The 15,374-nt window shown below is 37.8% G+C and overlaps 1 protein-coding gene across 1 annotated transcript in view; it reads right to left on the bottom strand.

Annotated features, from left to right (window-relative positions):
* The window catches only part of LOC136858228 (NFX1-type zinc finger-containing protein 1), a 161,445-nt gene that overhangs the window by 55,906 nt on the left and 90,165 nt on the right, over positions 1-15,374 (bottom strand). Inside the window, exon 10 of the mRNA XM_067137614.2 lies at positions 12,669-12,780. Within this exon, the coding sequence (XP_066993715.2) occupies positions 12,669-12,780 (112 nt within the window). The remainder of the gene's footprint in view (positions 1-12,668; positions 12,781-15,374) is intronic.

The following is a 15,374-nucleotide window of genomic DNA, read 5'->3' as shown; positions in this document are numbered from 1 at the left end:
CAACCTATTCAATACATTACAGGATGTTAACATTTTTAGTTACACATTGTTAAAATGGAGACATGTTTCGCCCCCCATGTGGGGCATCATCAGTCATATCAAAGCACCTCAAAGCCTTCTCAAATCCACTCCCCTCCTCTAAGACGTCACAAGTACAACATGAGGAGCAGGACATTAGCGACAGCCAGTGCTCCACAAACCTCCCAGCAATTAGGTAACAGCTCAACAGCTTTCAAGGTAAGTTTTAACTTTCACATCTTTCATTTCTCAATGATTTCCCCCCTTTTATCTCTTTTTCCGTTATTTCACTTAACTAATTAAGACAAATCCTCCATTTTCAGATTCTCTCACATGTAGGACAGCTCAAACACCGATGCACTGCACTATTTCAACCGTTGCCCATTCAACTAACAACTGACTTTCCCACACTTCAACAACAAAATATACGCAAACCTCTAGTCAACTAGGAAGAATCTAATGATGTTTTAACTATCTTCATTTGAAGCCGGTGTTGTTTTAACTCTGTCTTAGCACAGCCTCATTTTATAATCAACAAAAGCTGTTCACTGGCACTGTGCACTCCATTCATACAGAGAGTGACCAATGGAGTTGACTACCTCATGAATTATTTTGGTTGGAGCCAAATTACAAATAGACAAATTGGAATGTTTTACCTCATCAATTTTGACAATTATAAATAAGTGTACAGTAATTATAAATTGTATTTTATTTTGCCAACATTTGTATATACTACGTAGAACTACCATCGAACTCAATATCATATAGACTTTGATTACTTTCATTGTTATACTGTACCACTGCCTTCGTGATGTCCAGGCCGTACTGTAACAAGCGCGGTAAAGCAATCAGCTGATCATTAGGGGGGAAGTTTAGCACATGAGTTAGTAGAGTTAAACATAGATCTTCGCAGTTTTATTGAAATTTTTAACGATGGCCGCGTGCTCACTCAGATATATGCGAGAATGAGTCGTCATCGACTGCATTATTAAGTGGAAAGTCGTTAATTAGTGAAGAAAACTTAGTGTGAGTGTGTATTTATGTGAAGCTATAGGTTAAGAAGATCGTTCTTCAGTGTTTTAATTTTGTAGTTTATTTGTGTACAGTTATATTTATAATGTAAAATTAATTGAGTTAGTGCATTCTGTGTTTTATTATTAACAACGAATTGTATATACTTGCATTAAGATGATCAGTGAGGGAAATCTCCACACCTAAGAGTTGCTGTGTGCCTGGCTGCAAAGCCAATTGTAAACAAGGAGAGTACACTCCCGTATTAGTGCTGCTTCTGATAAAGAACGAGTTAAGTTATGAAGAAGGCTATTCCCAGGGAGAATTTAATAGTTAATCACAACACAGTTGTGTGTATTAAGCACTTTCCTGAAAATCACATCCTGAGAGAAATAAGAGTGTCTCGTCCAGATGGTGAGTTAATTTTTTATGTCATAAACATGGGTAACATTAGGTAGGCCCTATATTTTTATGTAATCAGACCTACGGCTTACCTGAATTTGGTGTATTTGAAAATGGAAGTCTTATTTATGAGTATCACCGAGCTCGATAGCTGCAGTCGCTTAACTGCGGCCAGTATCCAGTATTCGGGAGACAATGGGTTACATTAGGTTCGAACACCACTGTCGGCAGCCCTGAAGATGGTTTTCCATGGTTTCCCATTTTCTCGCCAGGAAAATGCTGGGGCTCTACCTTAATTAGCTTCCTTCCTATTCCTAGACCTTTCCTGTCCCATCGCCACCGTAAGACCTATCTGTGTCCGTGCGAAGAAAAGCAAATAGCATAATAATAATAATAATAATAATAATAATAATAATAATAATAATAATAATAATAATAATAATAATAATAATAAAATAAATAAATTATGAGCATCAAACAGCAGTGTGATTTATGTAAATCTTATCTTCTGACAGATTCAGATCTTATGAATTACCTCCAGAAGTAAGATATCTGAATTTCCTAAATCGAGAGGGCTTAAAGTATCTATAAGACATGTCAATAGGACTTGGAATTGAGGTGTACAAAGTATTTTGTGTGTTAGTGTCAGATACATATAAGATGGTATTTCTGAATTTAGACGATCCTAAGTGCGTCATAAAATCCTTGGCTTTGGAGTCAATGCAGTTGGCAGATTCCCTAGTCATTTGTGACTGCGGGAAGAAATTGGAAGACTTGGCCGGACAGTGTAGGCCTATATATATTTGGGTGAATATATTTTAAATAACTTTTCCAAAATTCACACCGACTTGTGTATTCAACAAAGTGCTTCAAAGAGAGCAGACCTACTCCATACTGGTGTAACTTCCTGTAAGAGGTCCAGGAAAGCTGCAGCCTTCATGGAGTGGAAACAGTGAGGTACAGAAATAATTTATATTTGTAATAAATAGTAATGATAATTGGCTGCATGTTTTCTGTCAGTGTGTGTGATGTGAATGTTCCAGTTGACCAGAGAATGGATAAAATTGCAAGAATATGTCTCAAAGTGTTAGGCTGTACTCACGCAAACGAACGTATATACATGAGAAATAGAACGTTACGGAGAAGGATATGCATTGTATGTCAGAATTAACAAATATCTGAGGATAGGTTTTGGTTTTGTAAGGTGTTAACAGTTCTTTAAGAAATTTAAATGAGTGTGTTATTCAAGCGGAGCGTATGCGTATCGCCTTCAAGTCCCCCCCCCCAAAGCGTGACGTCATCAGAGGTACAGTACGGCCTACTGTATAGTAATTGCCACGTAAGGAAATACCCCAGAAAGTAAATATCGCCGCCCGATGCTCTTCTTTTCTCTTTTTTGTAATGGCTGATGACTGCTGCCAACCTGCCTGGTTACATATTAAAATCATCAGACATAACCATAACAAACTAACCTCAATGTAAACACCGATAATGAATGTTTCCCTACCCTAGTAAATGATAAAAGATAAGATGAAATAAATCAAGATAATTATGAATATCTCCTCAATGAGGAATTAAGGAAATAAACACACTTTCTCACTTAAATTATCTGTCTTTATTTTGATATACAGTAGGCGTACTATAACCATATTCTTGAAAAGAGGGGCGTGTTAAACGATGCAATTTATTTAATAAGTCTTTGCAGTGTGATTTTCGAAAGTTCCAGACATCCAATGACTTCCCTTTCTTTTGCGCGAATATTTCCTTCTCTCTTCAATACCGGTAACCAGTAAGGAGAGAGATTATTGGGCATATTTTCAGCCAGCCGGCTGGTTATATCTTCAAGCTTATCAGGAAACATATAGGAATACTAATGTGCCAAGCTCCGTGAACGGAATTTAGGTCAGCTTCCAAGTTCACTGCGGATTTGAAAATAATAATGTTATAAGTTCTACTGCCAAAATTTCGTCCCGCAAGAGTTATTTCATGTACCGGTAGATCTAGACATGAGACTGACGTATTTGAGCACTTTCATCATTTCACACAAACTATGTTATTAAATGCATTATCCGAACATGCCACAATCCTACTTACCTGGTATTAGCCAAATAGATTTACAATCCCACAGAAAAAGAAATTATGCTTTAAATATTCTCGCAAATGTATCACTAGTGACTTTAACGGCGATGCGGTGGCAACACGCACTTCACGCTAGAGCAGTGATTGAACGTTGCTAACGTGCCAGATTAACGGTAAATGTAAGACGTCGTATCGGCAAGTAGGGTCCCTAAACTGTATGGTTACCGACACTGAAAAAGACCCAACAGCAAGAAAAGTAACTATAAATCAATATCTTAATATTACAGGGGAGAAAGGGTAAGGTTGCACCCTTAGGGTACGTCCTTACACGGAGAGGACTATACATATGATGGCCTCATTTTAATATTAAGAAACCACTAGCGTATTTTACTATGTGTAACTAGTCTATTGTTATTTCGTTTAGAATAGGACCTTGTACGTGTTTTTTAATGTATTCTTTCTTACATATTATGTTCAAAATTTCCAACCAGACGTCTGGTTTAATTTTGAGGTGATTTGATATGACTGATGATGCCCCACATGGGGGGCGAAACATGTCTCCATTTTAACGATCTTTAACTAAAAATGTTAACATCCTGTAATGTATTGAATAGGTTGGAGTCCAATAAATTCTCTTATATTATTAATGATGAATCAGTCAGTCATTACATGTTACAAATCTCATGTTATGGTCCGTAATGAAATATACTTTAAAAAAGTCAAATAATAATACTACAATTATAAATTCCACCTGTTCAATACATAACAGTTTTTTATTTAAATTTAAGAAGTTCTTAACGTATTAGAATAGGGACATGTTTCACCCATAATGAGGGCATCATCAGCCTAAAAATCTCATACCTGAAAGAAAGATAGATCAGGATCCTGATTGCTCTTATACCTAAATAAGAGGATATTGTTTTAGGTACAAATGTGTATAAAATGACTAGCAAGTATAATATAGTAGTTATAAGTACTCTTATGACAAAGTCTTATAATTAATCCTTATTGTAGATCTTTACAAATGTGTCTGTTTTTAAAATGTGGTAACAAGTGGTTAGTTAAAAGTTCAAAAATATGTAAATTGCTGCGCTGAAATAAAATTTGGTAAATATGGTGCCTTATTCTGGAGATGGCGTAAGGAGCTTATAACAGCTTAATATTTAGGATAAAAGTCACTCTTAGTGGTAGTAAGTTGTTAATTTTATACGAAAAGATAATACGACCAACTTCTTGAAGGACTTAGGAGTGAGGACAAGTACTCGTCAGAAATACAGCTGTTTTTATAATTAGCTGGTAGACGTGGTTGTAGCTTCTTGTATTAAAAGTCGAAAGGAAACTATATGAGGTTGTGTAGAGCTTGTAGTGTTATGTCTGAAATAAGAGGAGAGTGAAATGTTAAGGAATAAAATTAGAGGAGGAGAGAAAAACGAAGAAAAAACGATGTGTGTGAAAATTACTTACCCCTTCGACAGTCGTGATGTTAATTTGGTTAAATATGAGGTGAGTTGAAGAAATTATGTTGTGAGTGAATGTCATTTATCTTTTCAACTGTTGTAATGTTAATTAGTTGCCATGGTAGCGTTTGAATGACCGATATTTGTGCTTCTAGTGTTATACCGATGCAAGATTGGCAGGGGGAGGGCACGGAGGTGGGGATGTGTTGGGCGGGGCGTCAAGTTTAAGTGCCATTGGATGTGGTTGGCCAGTCAGTCAGTCAGGAAATGTTCTTTTACATATATAGATATGTGGCTGAGATATGGCCTGAGGCAAAGAAGGATGAAAAATACATACAGGCTGCAGAAATTAAATTCTGAATAACATTTTATTTTAACAATATTTTGTAAGAATATTTTGTAAGAATTATACAAAGTTTTTGAGAATTTATTGTTCTTTTATGCCACATGTTGAGATAATCTGTTGTTCACAATTTCCATTGATGTGTTGTCTTATTGCAGCAGCATATATTTATTTGGTGCAAAGGTTGTGAAATATTTTAGATAGCAGCTAATTTAGTATAGGCAACATTTGTAAAATATTAATGCCCAAATAATTCTATAATAGGATTCCCAGTGTACCATTTCTGTGATTGATGCTAAAAAGACTAAGCAAAAAATTGATAGAGAATCTGCCACCTGGGCGACAGCATAAATAAATTGATTGATTGATGATGAAATGGATAAAATGCTTTTATCCTCATTTTCATATGACTTACATGAATACAGTATGCTTCAGGCAAGTGTCTCAGAGATGGTAATCCTCATCTTCAACGTGCTGACTAATTATAAGCCATAAATTTAATTTTTGTTCCATATTACCAAGACTTATGCAATATCATTTACTTGATATATTGCATTGAAAAGGTGGACCCCCGTGCCAACTAATGTTGAATGTTTACAAATAATGTTATTGTTTTTACATCCCTCTGACTACTTTTGATGGTTTTTTGAGGTGGCAATGTGCCAGAATTTTGTCCCATAGTAGTTCTTGTACATGACAGTAAATCTACCAACATGAGGATGACGTATTTGAGCACATTCAGATACCATTGGACTGAGCTAGGATTGAACCTCCGAAGTTGGAGTCAGAAGGCCAGCGCCTTAACCGCCTTGAGCTACTGACCCCAGCTCAAACATCTACGTACAGAGCTAGAAGGTTTATCTTTTTAAATTTAAGAGGTCAAATGGAAGTGAGCAAATTGTATATTTATATAAGCTGTAAAAAAAAAAGGAGTACAAAAATGCTATCAGTTCTAAATGTTGCTCTAGTAATTGTGAAGTTCTTTGTACATTACTAACCTTCCACAATTCTCCCTTGTTTCAGGTGAGTACACAAGCAGAGAAAGGAGTCGAGTCAACAACTGGTTAAGTATAAACAAATTAATACTGGGGACTCATTACTTTTAATTGGTCATCAGCATGATTTCATCTGTCAACAGACTATTTGTTTATATTCATGGCAAAGCACAAAGTAGTTGATAAAATGATACACAGGACACAAGGTGTATGTAAATTCTTTGCCCCTCTCTAGCAATGTCACGGAAGTGAGCAAACTGTTAAATGCCCCTCAGAGGCAAGTATGTTGTATACCTATATACAGTGTCACCCCATTTGTTTTATGAATTATGTATTAATTATGGACATGATTTATACAGATTGATAAAAATGTAATCCCAACAGCATGGAATATCTTCTTAATGGATAACATGTTCTACATGACCACCATTTTGTCTCATGGCTTCTTAAAGACACACCCTTACATTTGGCGATGACTCTCGAACACGTATCTTCAAATTCACATGCTATAATTCACAATGATGGCCTTGAATTGCACAACATTTTCTGAGTTTCCAGTGGTACACCTTTTCTTTGAAGAAACCTCAAAGGGAAAAGTCACATAGGTTAACGACCAGGCTATTAGGTGACCACATTCACCCACCTTCATGATAGTCGAGCAATCTGTTCAACATTAGGTTATACAGAACTGTCATCTTTTAAGAACACTAATCAAGATTTGAATGAATAATATTCTGCACAGACTGGCATGAAATTCTCAACTCAACACTGGCTGTTCTTGCCGACTTACTCAGACTTCGAGTCAAAGCCACTCATGGGGCCAGAATGTTTGCTGGAGTACAAACCGCACACATTACATGGCCACTTCTCCAACACAGACCCATCACATTCAAATTGGCAAGAAAATCCACATACTGTTTGTGGACAGGAGGATCACTGTGTACTAACCGCCCCCAAACCCCACGGCACTTAACACCCTTGAAAGGGCCTTGGCCTGCCCAGCGACCCCTGCTCAGCCTAAAGGCCTGCAGATTTTTTTTTTTTTTTTGCTAGTTGTTTTACGTCGCACCGACACAGATAGGTCTTACGGCGACGATGGGACAGGAAAGGGCTAGGAGTGGGAAGGAAGCGGCCGTGGCCTTAATTAAGGTACAGCCCCAGCATTTGCCTGGTGTGAAAATGGGAAACCACGGAAAACCATTTTCAGGGTTGCCGACAGTGGGGTTCAAACCTACTATCTCCCGAATACTGGATACTGGCTGCACTTAAGCGACTGCAGGGCCTGCAGATTATGAGGGGTCGTGTGGTCAACACGATGCATCCTCTCTGCCGTTATTCTGGGCTTACGAGACCAGGACCACCATCTCACCGTCAGATAGCTCCTCAATTCTAATCACGTGCGCTGAGCGGACCTAGCACCAGCCCTCATGTCGAGAGAAAAATCCCTGACCTGGCTGGGAATCAAACCCGGAGCCTCCGGGCGAGAGGCAGGCATGCTACCCCTACACCACAGGGCCGGCACTGTGTACTAAGATGATCACAAAACTTCTCTGGGTCACTGTAAGAATCTTTGTTTTTGCAACTAGAAACACAACCTTTGCCTTCTGTACAACAGTTCTTTACCCACCATTATCACAGTCTAAAGATGTCTGAAATACACTACCAAGCATAATTTCAATGAAAGTAAATACTTGTGCACACAGTTTGAAGGCTGATATCCAAAAAGTGTAGCTTTAAGAAAAAAAATTTAATAGGGCAACATTTCATGCACCACCCAATGTTATATCTGGTCACAAACATTGCTTTATGGAGTAGAGTCCTGGACTATCAAAGCTTCCTCCTTGAACGGATTAGAGGCATTTGTAATGCGGTTACATATGAGAATGCTCAGAATACCTTTGGCAGATCTCAACAAATAATGTATTAAGGAGAGCAGCGAGAGCTGGTAAGCATCATCAAAGCCAGGAAAACAGTTTATATAGATCATATTTTATGAGGCAGAAAGTACAGGCTACTACATCTGATATTACAAGGTAAAATTGGGGAAATGCAAAGAGCTGATAGAACAGCGAGGTCATGGCTTCAAATGGATCAGCATCGACAATAATGAACAACTTTTCAGAACAGCCAAAGAAAGGGGTACTTTCACTGACTGCTGATGTCTAGAGGACTGGATATGGAAGAAGAAGACTTCTCATTGGTGCTGGATTGTTTTGATGTGCTACATGACAAACTTTGTTGCTCTGCTTTCTAGTTTCAAACACATAAAAATTATTACTTGGTAACGTGTGCAAAGCTTTATTTAGAACTCCTGCAATATAACAGAAAAGGGATATAGATAATTGCTCCTCAATAGTTTCAACATGACCCTTAAAAAAGACAGCATCTTATCATTTCACATTTTGGAACCAATGTCATCTCTTTATACCAGCATCTACACAGGAAATGAAACAAATATATCTGCAGTACTTGGTGCCATCTTAACATCTTTATCCTTATCTGAAAGTCTCAGTCTGCCTTGAATTAAAGAGATGTTCTCTGCAAACCAACTAGTCATCTACTGTTCAATTTGTTTCACTGAAACAAGAACATCTACAACAACAGAGTGCTATCATGCAATGTGGTTTTGCTCCTGTTCACAGGTCATGACCTGAATGGCTTTGAACTATGTCCACGTCACAAGAAGTTGCAGAGGTTTGCAGATATAGCATGAGGAATAAATACACTGCTAAAACATCAGTCATGATGAACTGTGCAATCTTGCAGTGAATTAGATGGAAGCTCCAATTAAAACTGCTCCATTTTCAACATTTCTGAACCAATTTTGTGATATTTGGATTACAAAGGCTCTAAAAGTAAAGTTATCGGCAGGAACGTTTTTGCAAAACAACTGAAATATATTATGAAAGAAAAAAAGTTTTGAAATAGGATGAATAGTTCCCTCACAATCAGGGTAAAAAGTGACATGCTTGGGAGGACAGTAAGGTGTTTCTGTGTAGTTGCCTTATTACATTACACAGCAAGAACACACCTCAGTATATCATGGCTCCTCCACACATTGCCAAATACACTCATACGAATGTTCGCTGAATATTTGAAGGTGAGTGTACCTGTACACACATCACGAGCATACCACTTGCTTATTATATGACAAGAAGTGAAGGTGGAAGAAACACAAGTCATAAAGCGAACCCAAAAGTCCCTTCATAATTTCGTAGGTGCACCATGCTGGCTTATATACTTCATCAGAAAGATGTCATGAGGGAGATTCCTCCCCCCCCCCCCCCCCCCCACCATCATTCACTGTGGAATATCAATATTGAAATCACTCTTGATCCTCTTCAATGCATCATTCACCTTTATGTACTGGGTGTCTGGGATCATGTATAATATGTTCGCTTTGCTACAATTCCAAAATCTCCAGAACCAATTCGTTACTCCAAACAAATAATGTTGACATTGTCAATAATAGGCTGTTGTAAATTGTTCAGCTTGCTAATTCACATGTGACCGGATGGACCAAAGTGTGGACAGGTCACTCGTCATCCCACGTATTACGCCATGAACTTCCTTAGACTCACGCCAGAAAAACCAACTCCAGATGAAGTGCAGCTCTTATTCAACCCGAATGCTGAAGACAAGCTAGCAAGACAGGACATATACCCACACCTCGCCACTCAGGATCGCTTTGCAAATGTTTGGTTATGTGTGGAGAAGCCATCAATCAGTGCAGTAATATAGTTGCATCCCACTTATTAAAATAATAACAACAACAACAACAACAACAACAACAATAATAATAATAATAATAATAATAATAATAATAATAATGTTCAAATAGGAAAGAAAATCCAGTCTCATCATGCAATATATATCACACATTCTTGTGCATGTGGTTTTGCTCTTGTTCCCAGGTCATGATCTGATTGGTTTTGTACTATGTCCACATCAAGAGAAGTCTCAGCAGTTTACAGGTATGGCATGGGGACCGAGTGGTTTTGGAATGAAACTGGGCTACAACAAGGAAGTTTGCTGCCACCTTTATTATTCATGAGTATGGACAAAATTGTGAAGGAGACAAGGATATAATATGAGGACAGGGAGCTGAAAGTAATGCTGTTTGCAGATCATGTTGTGGTATGAGGAGTAAATAGAAAGGAAGTACAAGGGCAACTTGACATGTTGAAAGAGTATTGAAAATTATGGAATGAAAATCAGCATACAAAAGAGTAAGACGATGATGTTGACCAGAGAAGAAAGTGAAGGGAAAGGAATTATAAAAATAGAGGGACAAAACCTTGCAATTGTGGAGAGTTTCAAGTACTCGAAAAATGTGAATGGATGTAGGATTCAGGGCTCTACATGGAGATCAGTAAAAGGATTCAACAGTGAAATGCATTCTACCCGAGTGTGAGAAACCTGGTGTGGAGGAAAGAAGTACCAATTAAATAGGTGAAGTATACGATGTACTGCCACCCAATACTGACATACATATACAGCAGAAACCTAGACATTGACACAAAGACAAAAGAACAAAATCCAGGCCGATGAACTGAAATTTTTTAAAGTATGATAGGAAAGACAAGAAAGGACGGAGTAAGAAATGAGGACATCAGGAAGGAAATCCGAGTGGAAAAGCTTTACGACAGAATGGAGAGTGATAAATTTGGATGTTTCGGACACGTTAAGAGGATGAACGAGGAAAGGATCCCAAAGCAGATGATGGAGACCCAGCTATGAAGGCACGACTAAGGTTGTTGAAAATGATCAAGAATAGTATAATTAGAAGAAACATGGATTAGAACAGAGTTAAGGAGGAACAATGTTGTGGTTGGATAGAGGAAGATGGAAAAGTGTCACAAACATCCCATCCCAGTATGAGCTGGGCAAGGGGAATGGATGAATAATAATAATAATTTTACTTACTCATTATTTTATTTTGATTCCCAGTCTTCTCAGAGATGCCAACTTTCAAGAAAGGCAATTTTCGTAATGCAGCCGCTAAGACACCGGGGGCGAGGCGGTCATAGAATATTTTTTTTTCAACAGTTTGGAGTTCATATTAGCGCGGGATTCAGTCCTGTTCTTCCTCATTATGCGCATCTGAAAAATCGTGGCTACACACACTACAAAACGCATGTGAATTAGATTCTGATGAACACAGTAAACAGGGTCATTCTTTCGTGATTCCTCCCTAAATTTTTGAACTATTTTTGGTTTATTACTAGCGTCACTAGTCACGGTAACGTAATCGCACATATTTTCCTGCACAAGGAATCGCTTCATTATTTCAAACCTTTTGCATTTCGTAACACATGATAACCATATATCCCAGAAGAGCAATATATGTCAATTTGGCAACTAAAATAGCAATAAATACTTTTTCAACAGTCACGCACACAGTATTCACAATTAAACGGAGTTTGTCACCACTTTGACGCCAAAACAAAGACAAACGAACTCTCATACTTGCATGGAAGTCTGATCATGTTAGGAACAAAAACAACAACTTCGCAAGATATACCAGTTCACAGGTGCCTATATTTCCGGTACTGGAAGCACACACTGCGTTCGGCACGTGAAAACTCGAAATATTCTTAATCGAGGGACAGGAAAGGGGTATAAATGATTACTGAGAAATCCGGAAATAATATTCTGAGAATTCAAGCTGTAATGGCATTCCTTATGTATCTTTTTGAACACTTCATACGCTTAGATTTAAAAATCAACAAAAAATCATAATTTGTGGTGTGTGATTCGTAAAGGCGTAATTACTATGGGTAATTCGTAATTATTACGATTGAATAGTCATAGTTGGCATCTCTGTCTTCTTTATGTCAGCATTACTATTACCCTTATTCTATGAAGGAAACTGACAGAACTACCATCAACTATTCTCACGGTCGCAACACATCTGACATCTCCTACAAATGAACACATGCAAGGCACAACTAAGCTCTATGTCTACCACTCAGGAATTAAGGCAAGGCATTGGATGAATGCACAGGAGCCTGCCAGAACCCACTCTTCCCTGCAGCCCTATCTGAAGAGTGTGGACATGGTAATTGGTTTACATTGCTTATTTAATCCATTTTATTTAGATTATTTTAAGTTGTTCATATTAAAGTACCTTGAATATTTTGAAATAGTACTATTCATATGCGGAGCTGAATAAGAAAGATGAAACTATCTCATAGATAATGATCTGGGCTTATGGGAGAAAAAATAGAAGGGGAATGATTTCTGCAAGCAAGGAACACCTTATATTTCATTAGCAGGTTCAGAGAAAGTTGTGAAGGTTGCAATAAAAATTTTATTTAACTTTAATTCATTTCCAATTGAGTCAATGGTTAGCATACTTACAGTGCACAGATCCAACTTCTTGAAACATCGTTTGTCTTGCTTTTGATGGCAACACGTATATGTGTATTTCTGAGAACAAGGTGGACAGGAAAGATAGCATGGTGCCGCACACCTGAAACAAGGGCCATACTGTAAATATTTACAACAGTATAACGAAAATCAATTGTTATCAATTTTATCAAAAGAAAAAGGGAACATTTTATAATAGCCATTAATAAGAAAAAGGAGAGGAAAATTACTTACATTTTTTTTTGTTAGTGGTTCAACATTGTACTATGCATCAAACATTTTCAGGTGCAAGGATGGAAAAGGGCTAGGATTGAGAAGGAACCTTAACTAAGGAACAGACGTGAAAATAGGAAACTACACAAAACCATCTTCAGGGCTGCTGACAATGGGATCTGAACCCACCACCTCCCAAATGCAAGCTCACAGCCACATGACCCAAACTGTGTAGCCAGCTTGCGCAGTAAAATTACTTTCATAGTGAGATTATTGAATGTCAAGTTATAATTGGTCAATGACCCAATGTTTGGCTCCCTTATCATCACCATCATCATCATCATCATCCTATCACAAACCAATTGGTGATAACAATGGATACAGTACTCTATTGACAAACAACACAGGCTTCATTGTTATCAGAAAAGCTGTATTTCTCAACTCAAACGTGAGCAAAAGTAATGGACGCTACAATACAGACCCTTCTTTAAATTTTTACTTTAGGTTGCACGAATAACCCGCAAAACAGATAACTTGCACATGAATAATCAGAAATTTAGTGTACCTGGGTCTTCTAACACGGCTTTTAGCATGATCCAAAGACCAAGAGGGATATGCACATTCATTTAGCGATATAATTCACTTAGTAGTCAGGTATTATATTTGTACCTCACTGATGAACTAAATGTTTTAGCTCCCTCTGTGGATCAATGATAGAGTGCGAGTTCAAACCCAGCACAGGCAGTCAGATTTTTGAAGGGTGGAAAAATTTCTACTCAACATGTCGGCATGAAAATGATCTCTATGATATATTTAGTGTTTAACCAACAAAATCAATTAAAACTCAGCCTTCAAGCAACCAAGAGATATCCCGTTTATCACAGCAGCGTTACAATGAACATCACAATTTATAAGCAGGCAGTCTAGATGGCATCAAATCAATATGCCAGCATATGGTAGCCGAGGCCATTTATAATTACTATTACTCGTAGTACTATTGTCCGCTAGGTCATCAGCCTCAAATAGCACCACCAAAGGCTATGTGGTTACAGGGAAACTGCAAAAACCAATGGCAGAACCAAAATGAGATGTACTAGATAAGAGGAATGAGGTAGTTTGTCAATGCTTTCCTCAATGGACCAGAAGGTGCTATTGAAGCATGACTGACCCTTTGACCAACACTTTTCATAACACTCAAAACACTATTCGTGCTCCGAATGTCATTACTCTGCACCGCCCATACTCCAGCAGTTTCCATATTGTCACACCCATGGACGAGGCTGGCACTAGGTGGAAGCTACACTTTGTTCTGGTCTGTGCCAAGAGGCAGATGCAAAACTACTGCACCCATCAAGAATTATTATTATTATTATTATTATTATTATTATTATTATTATTATTATTATCATCATCCTTCTTGTACTTTTTTTTTTTTTTTTCATTATGTCGCACCATCTTATGCCAGTGATGGTACCAGTACAGGAAATGGATAGAAGTGGAAACGAAGTGACCATGGCCTTAAGATACAGCCCTAGCATTTGTCTGGTGTGAAAATAGGAAACTGCAGAAAACCATCTAAGGGCTGCCAACAACGCGGTTCAAACTCGCTACCTCCTGAAAGCAGCTGATAGCTATGTGACCCAAACCATGCAACCACGTGCTTGGTGCATTCCTTGTACAGGTACCTTGGCACTATTGCAACTTTAAAATATTGCTCTCTTGACATCACAACATTTAACTGGCCATGGCTGAAAACTGGCTGAGGTAAATAGAGGCCTTCACATCCTTTGAGGTTTATTGATCGCGATATAAAATGCCATGCAAATTGGCAATTAATGCCACTTGAAAAAAAATGGAAGTGTTATATTGTATGTTGTCAAGTCAACTGGAGGGATTAGAGCTCTCTGTCCAGCTTATCTCCACTTATTATTTACAAATCAAAACAATTTTCATACATACTTCTTACAATTAGGCCCTGATCTGGTTCCATTTAGGAGCTGTTGGGAAATGTTTAGATTTCCAAGAAGCATAACAAAGATTCCATTTTGAGAATAAGAATTTGTGGAAGCAAACCATTCATTCCAAGTAATTCAAGAATTATGTGCAAAATTGTAGTAGCTAGCTTTCACCATCAGTATTAATCTGTTGGCGCTAGTGTATAGGGTTTAAACTAGTTTAGGCCCGATGATTTTCAAATTAATTAAGAATGAAACCCTTCAGGAAAATGATGACATCTTTCACAGAAGTGAACGTTTTGCTATCGATTTCAATCATGCTATCATCATGTGCTGAAATTCTGACTGGTAGTACAATTAACATTTGATCCATCACGAACTACAGAGGGGTAGTCGCCGTTACCAATTTCTTGCAAAAAAATCAGTGAATTACATTTTTTTGTGGTTTTACCTGCATATTTTTATATAAGTGGTGTGTTTTGAAGAAGGGTCAAAGAGGTGAGTATTTAATACAACCTTTAGAAAATCT

Source organism: Anabrus simplex, chromosome 1 (assembly GCF_040414725.1).
Source record: "Anabrus simplex isolate iqAnaSimp1 chromosome 1, ASM4041472v1, whole genome shotgun sequence".
Lineage (NCBI taxonomy): Eukaryota > Metazoa > Arthropoda > Insecta > Orthoptera > Tettigoniidae > Anabrus > Anabrus simplex.
Note: the sequence above shows the minus strand (reverse complement) of the source record. Positions and strands in the feature narration are given on the sequence as shown.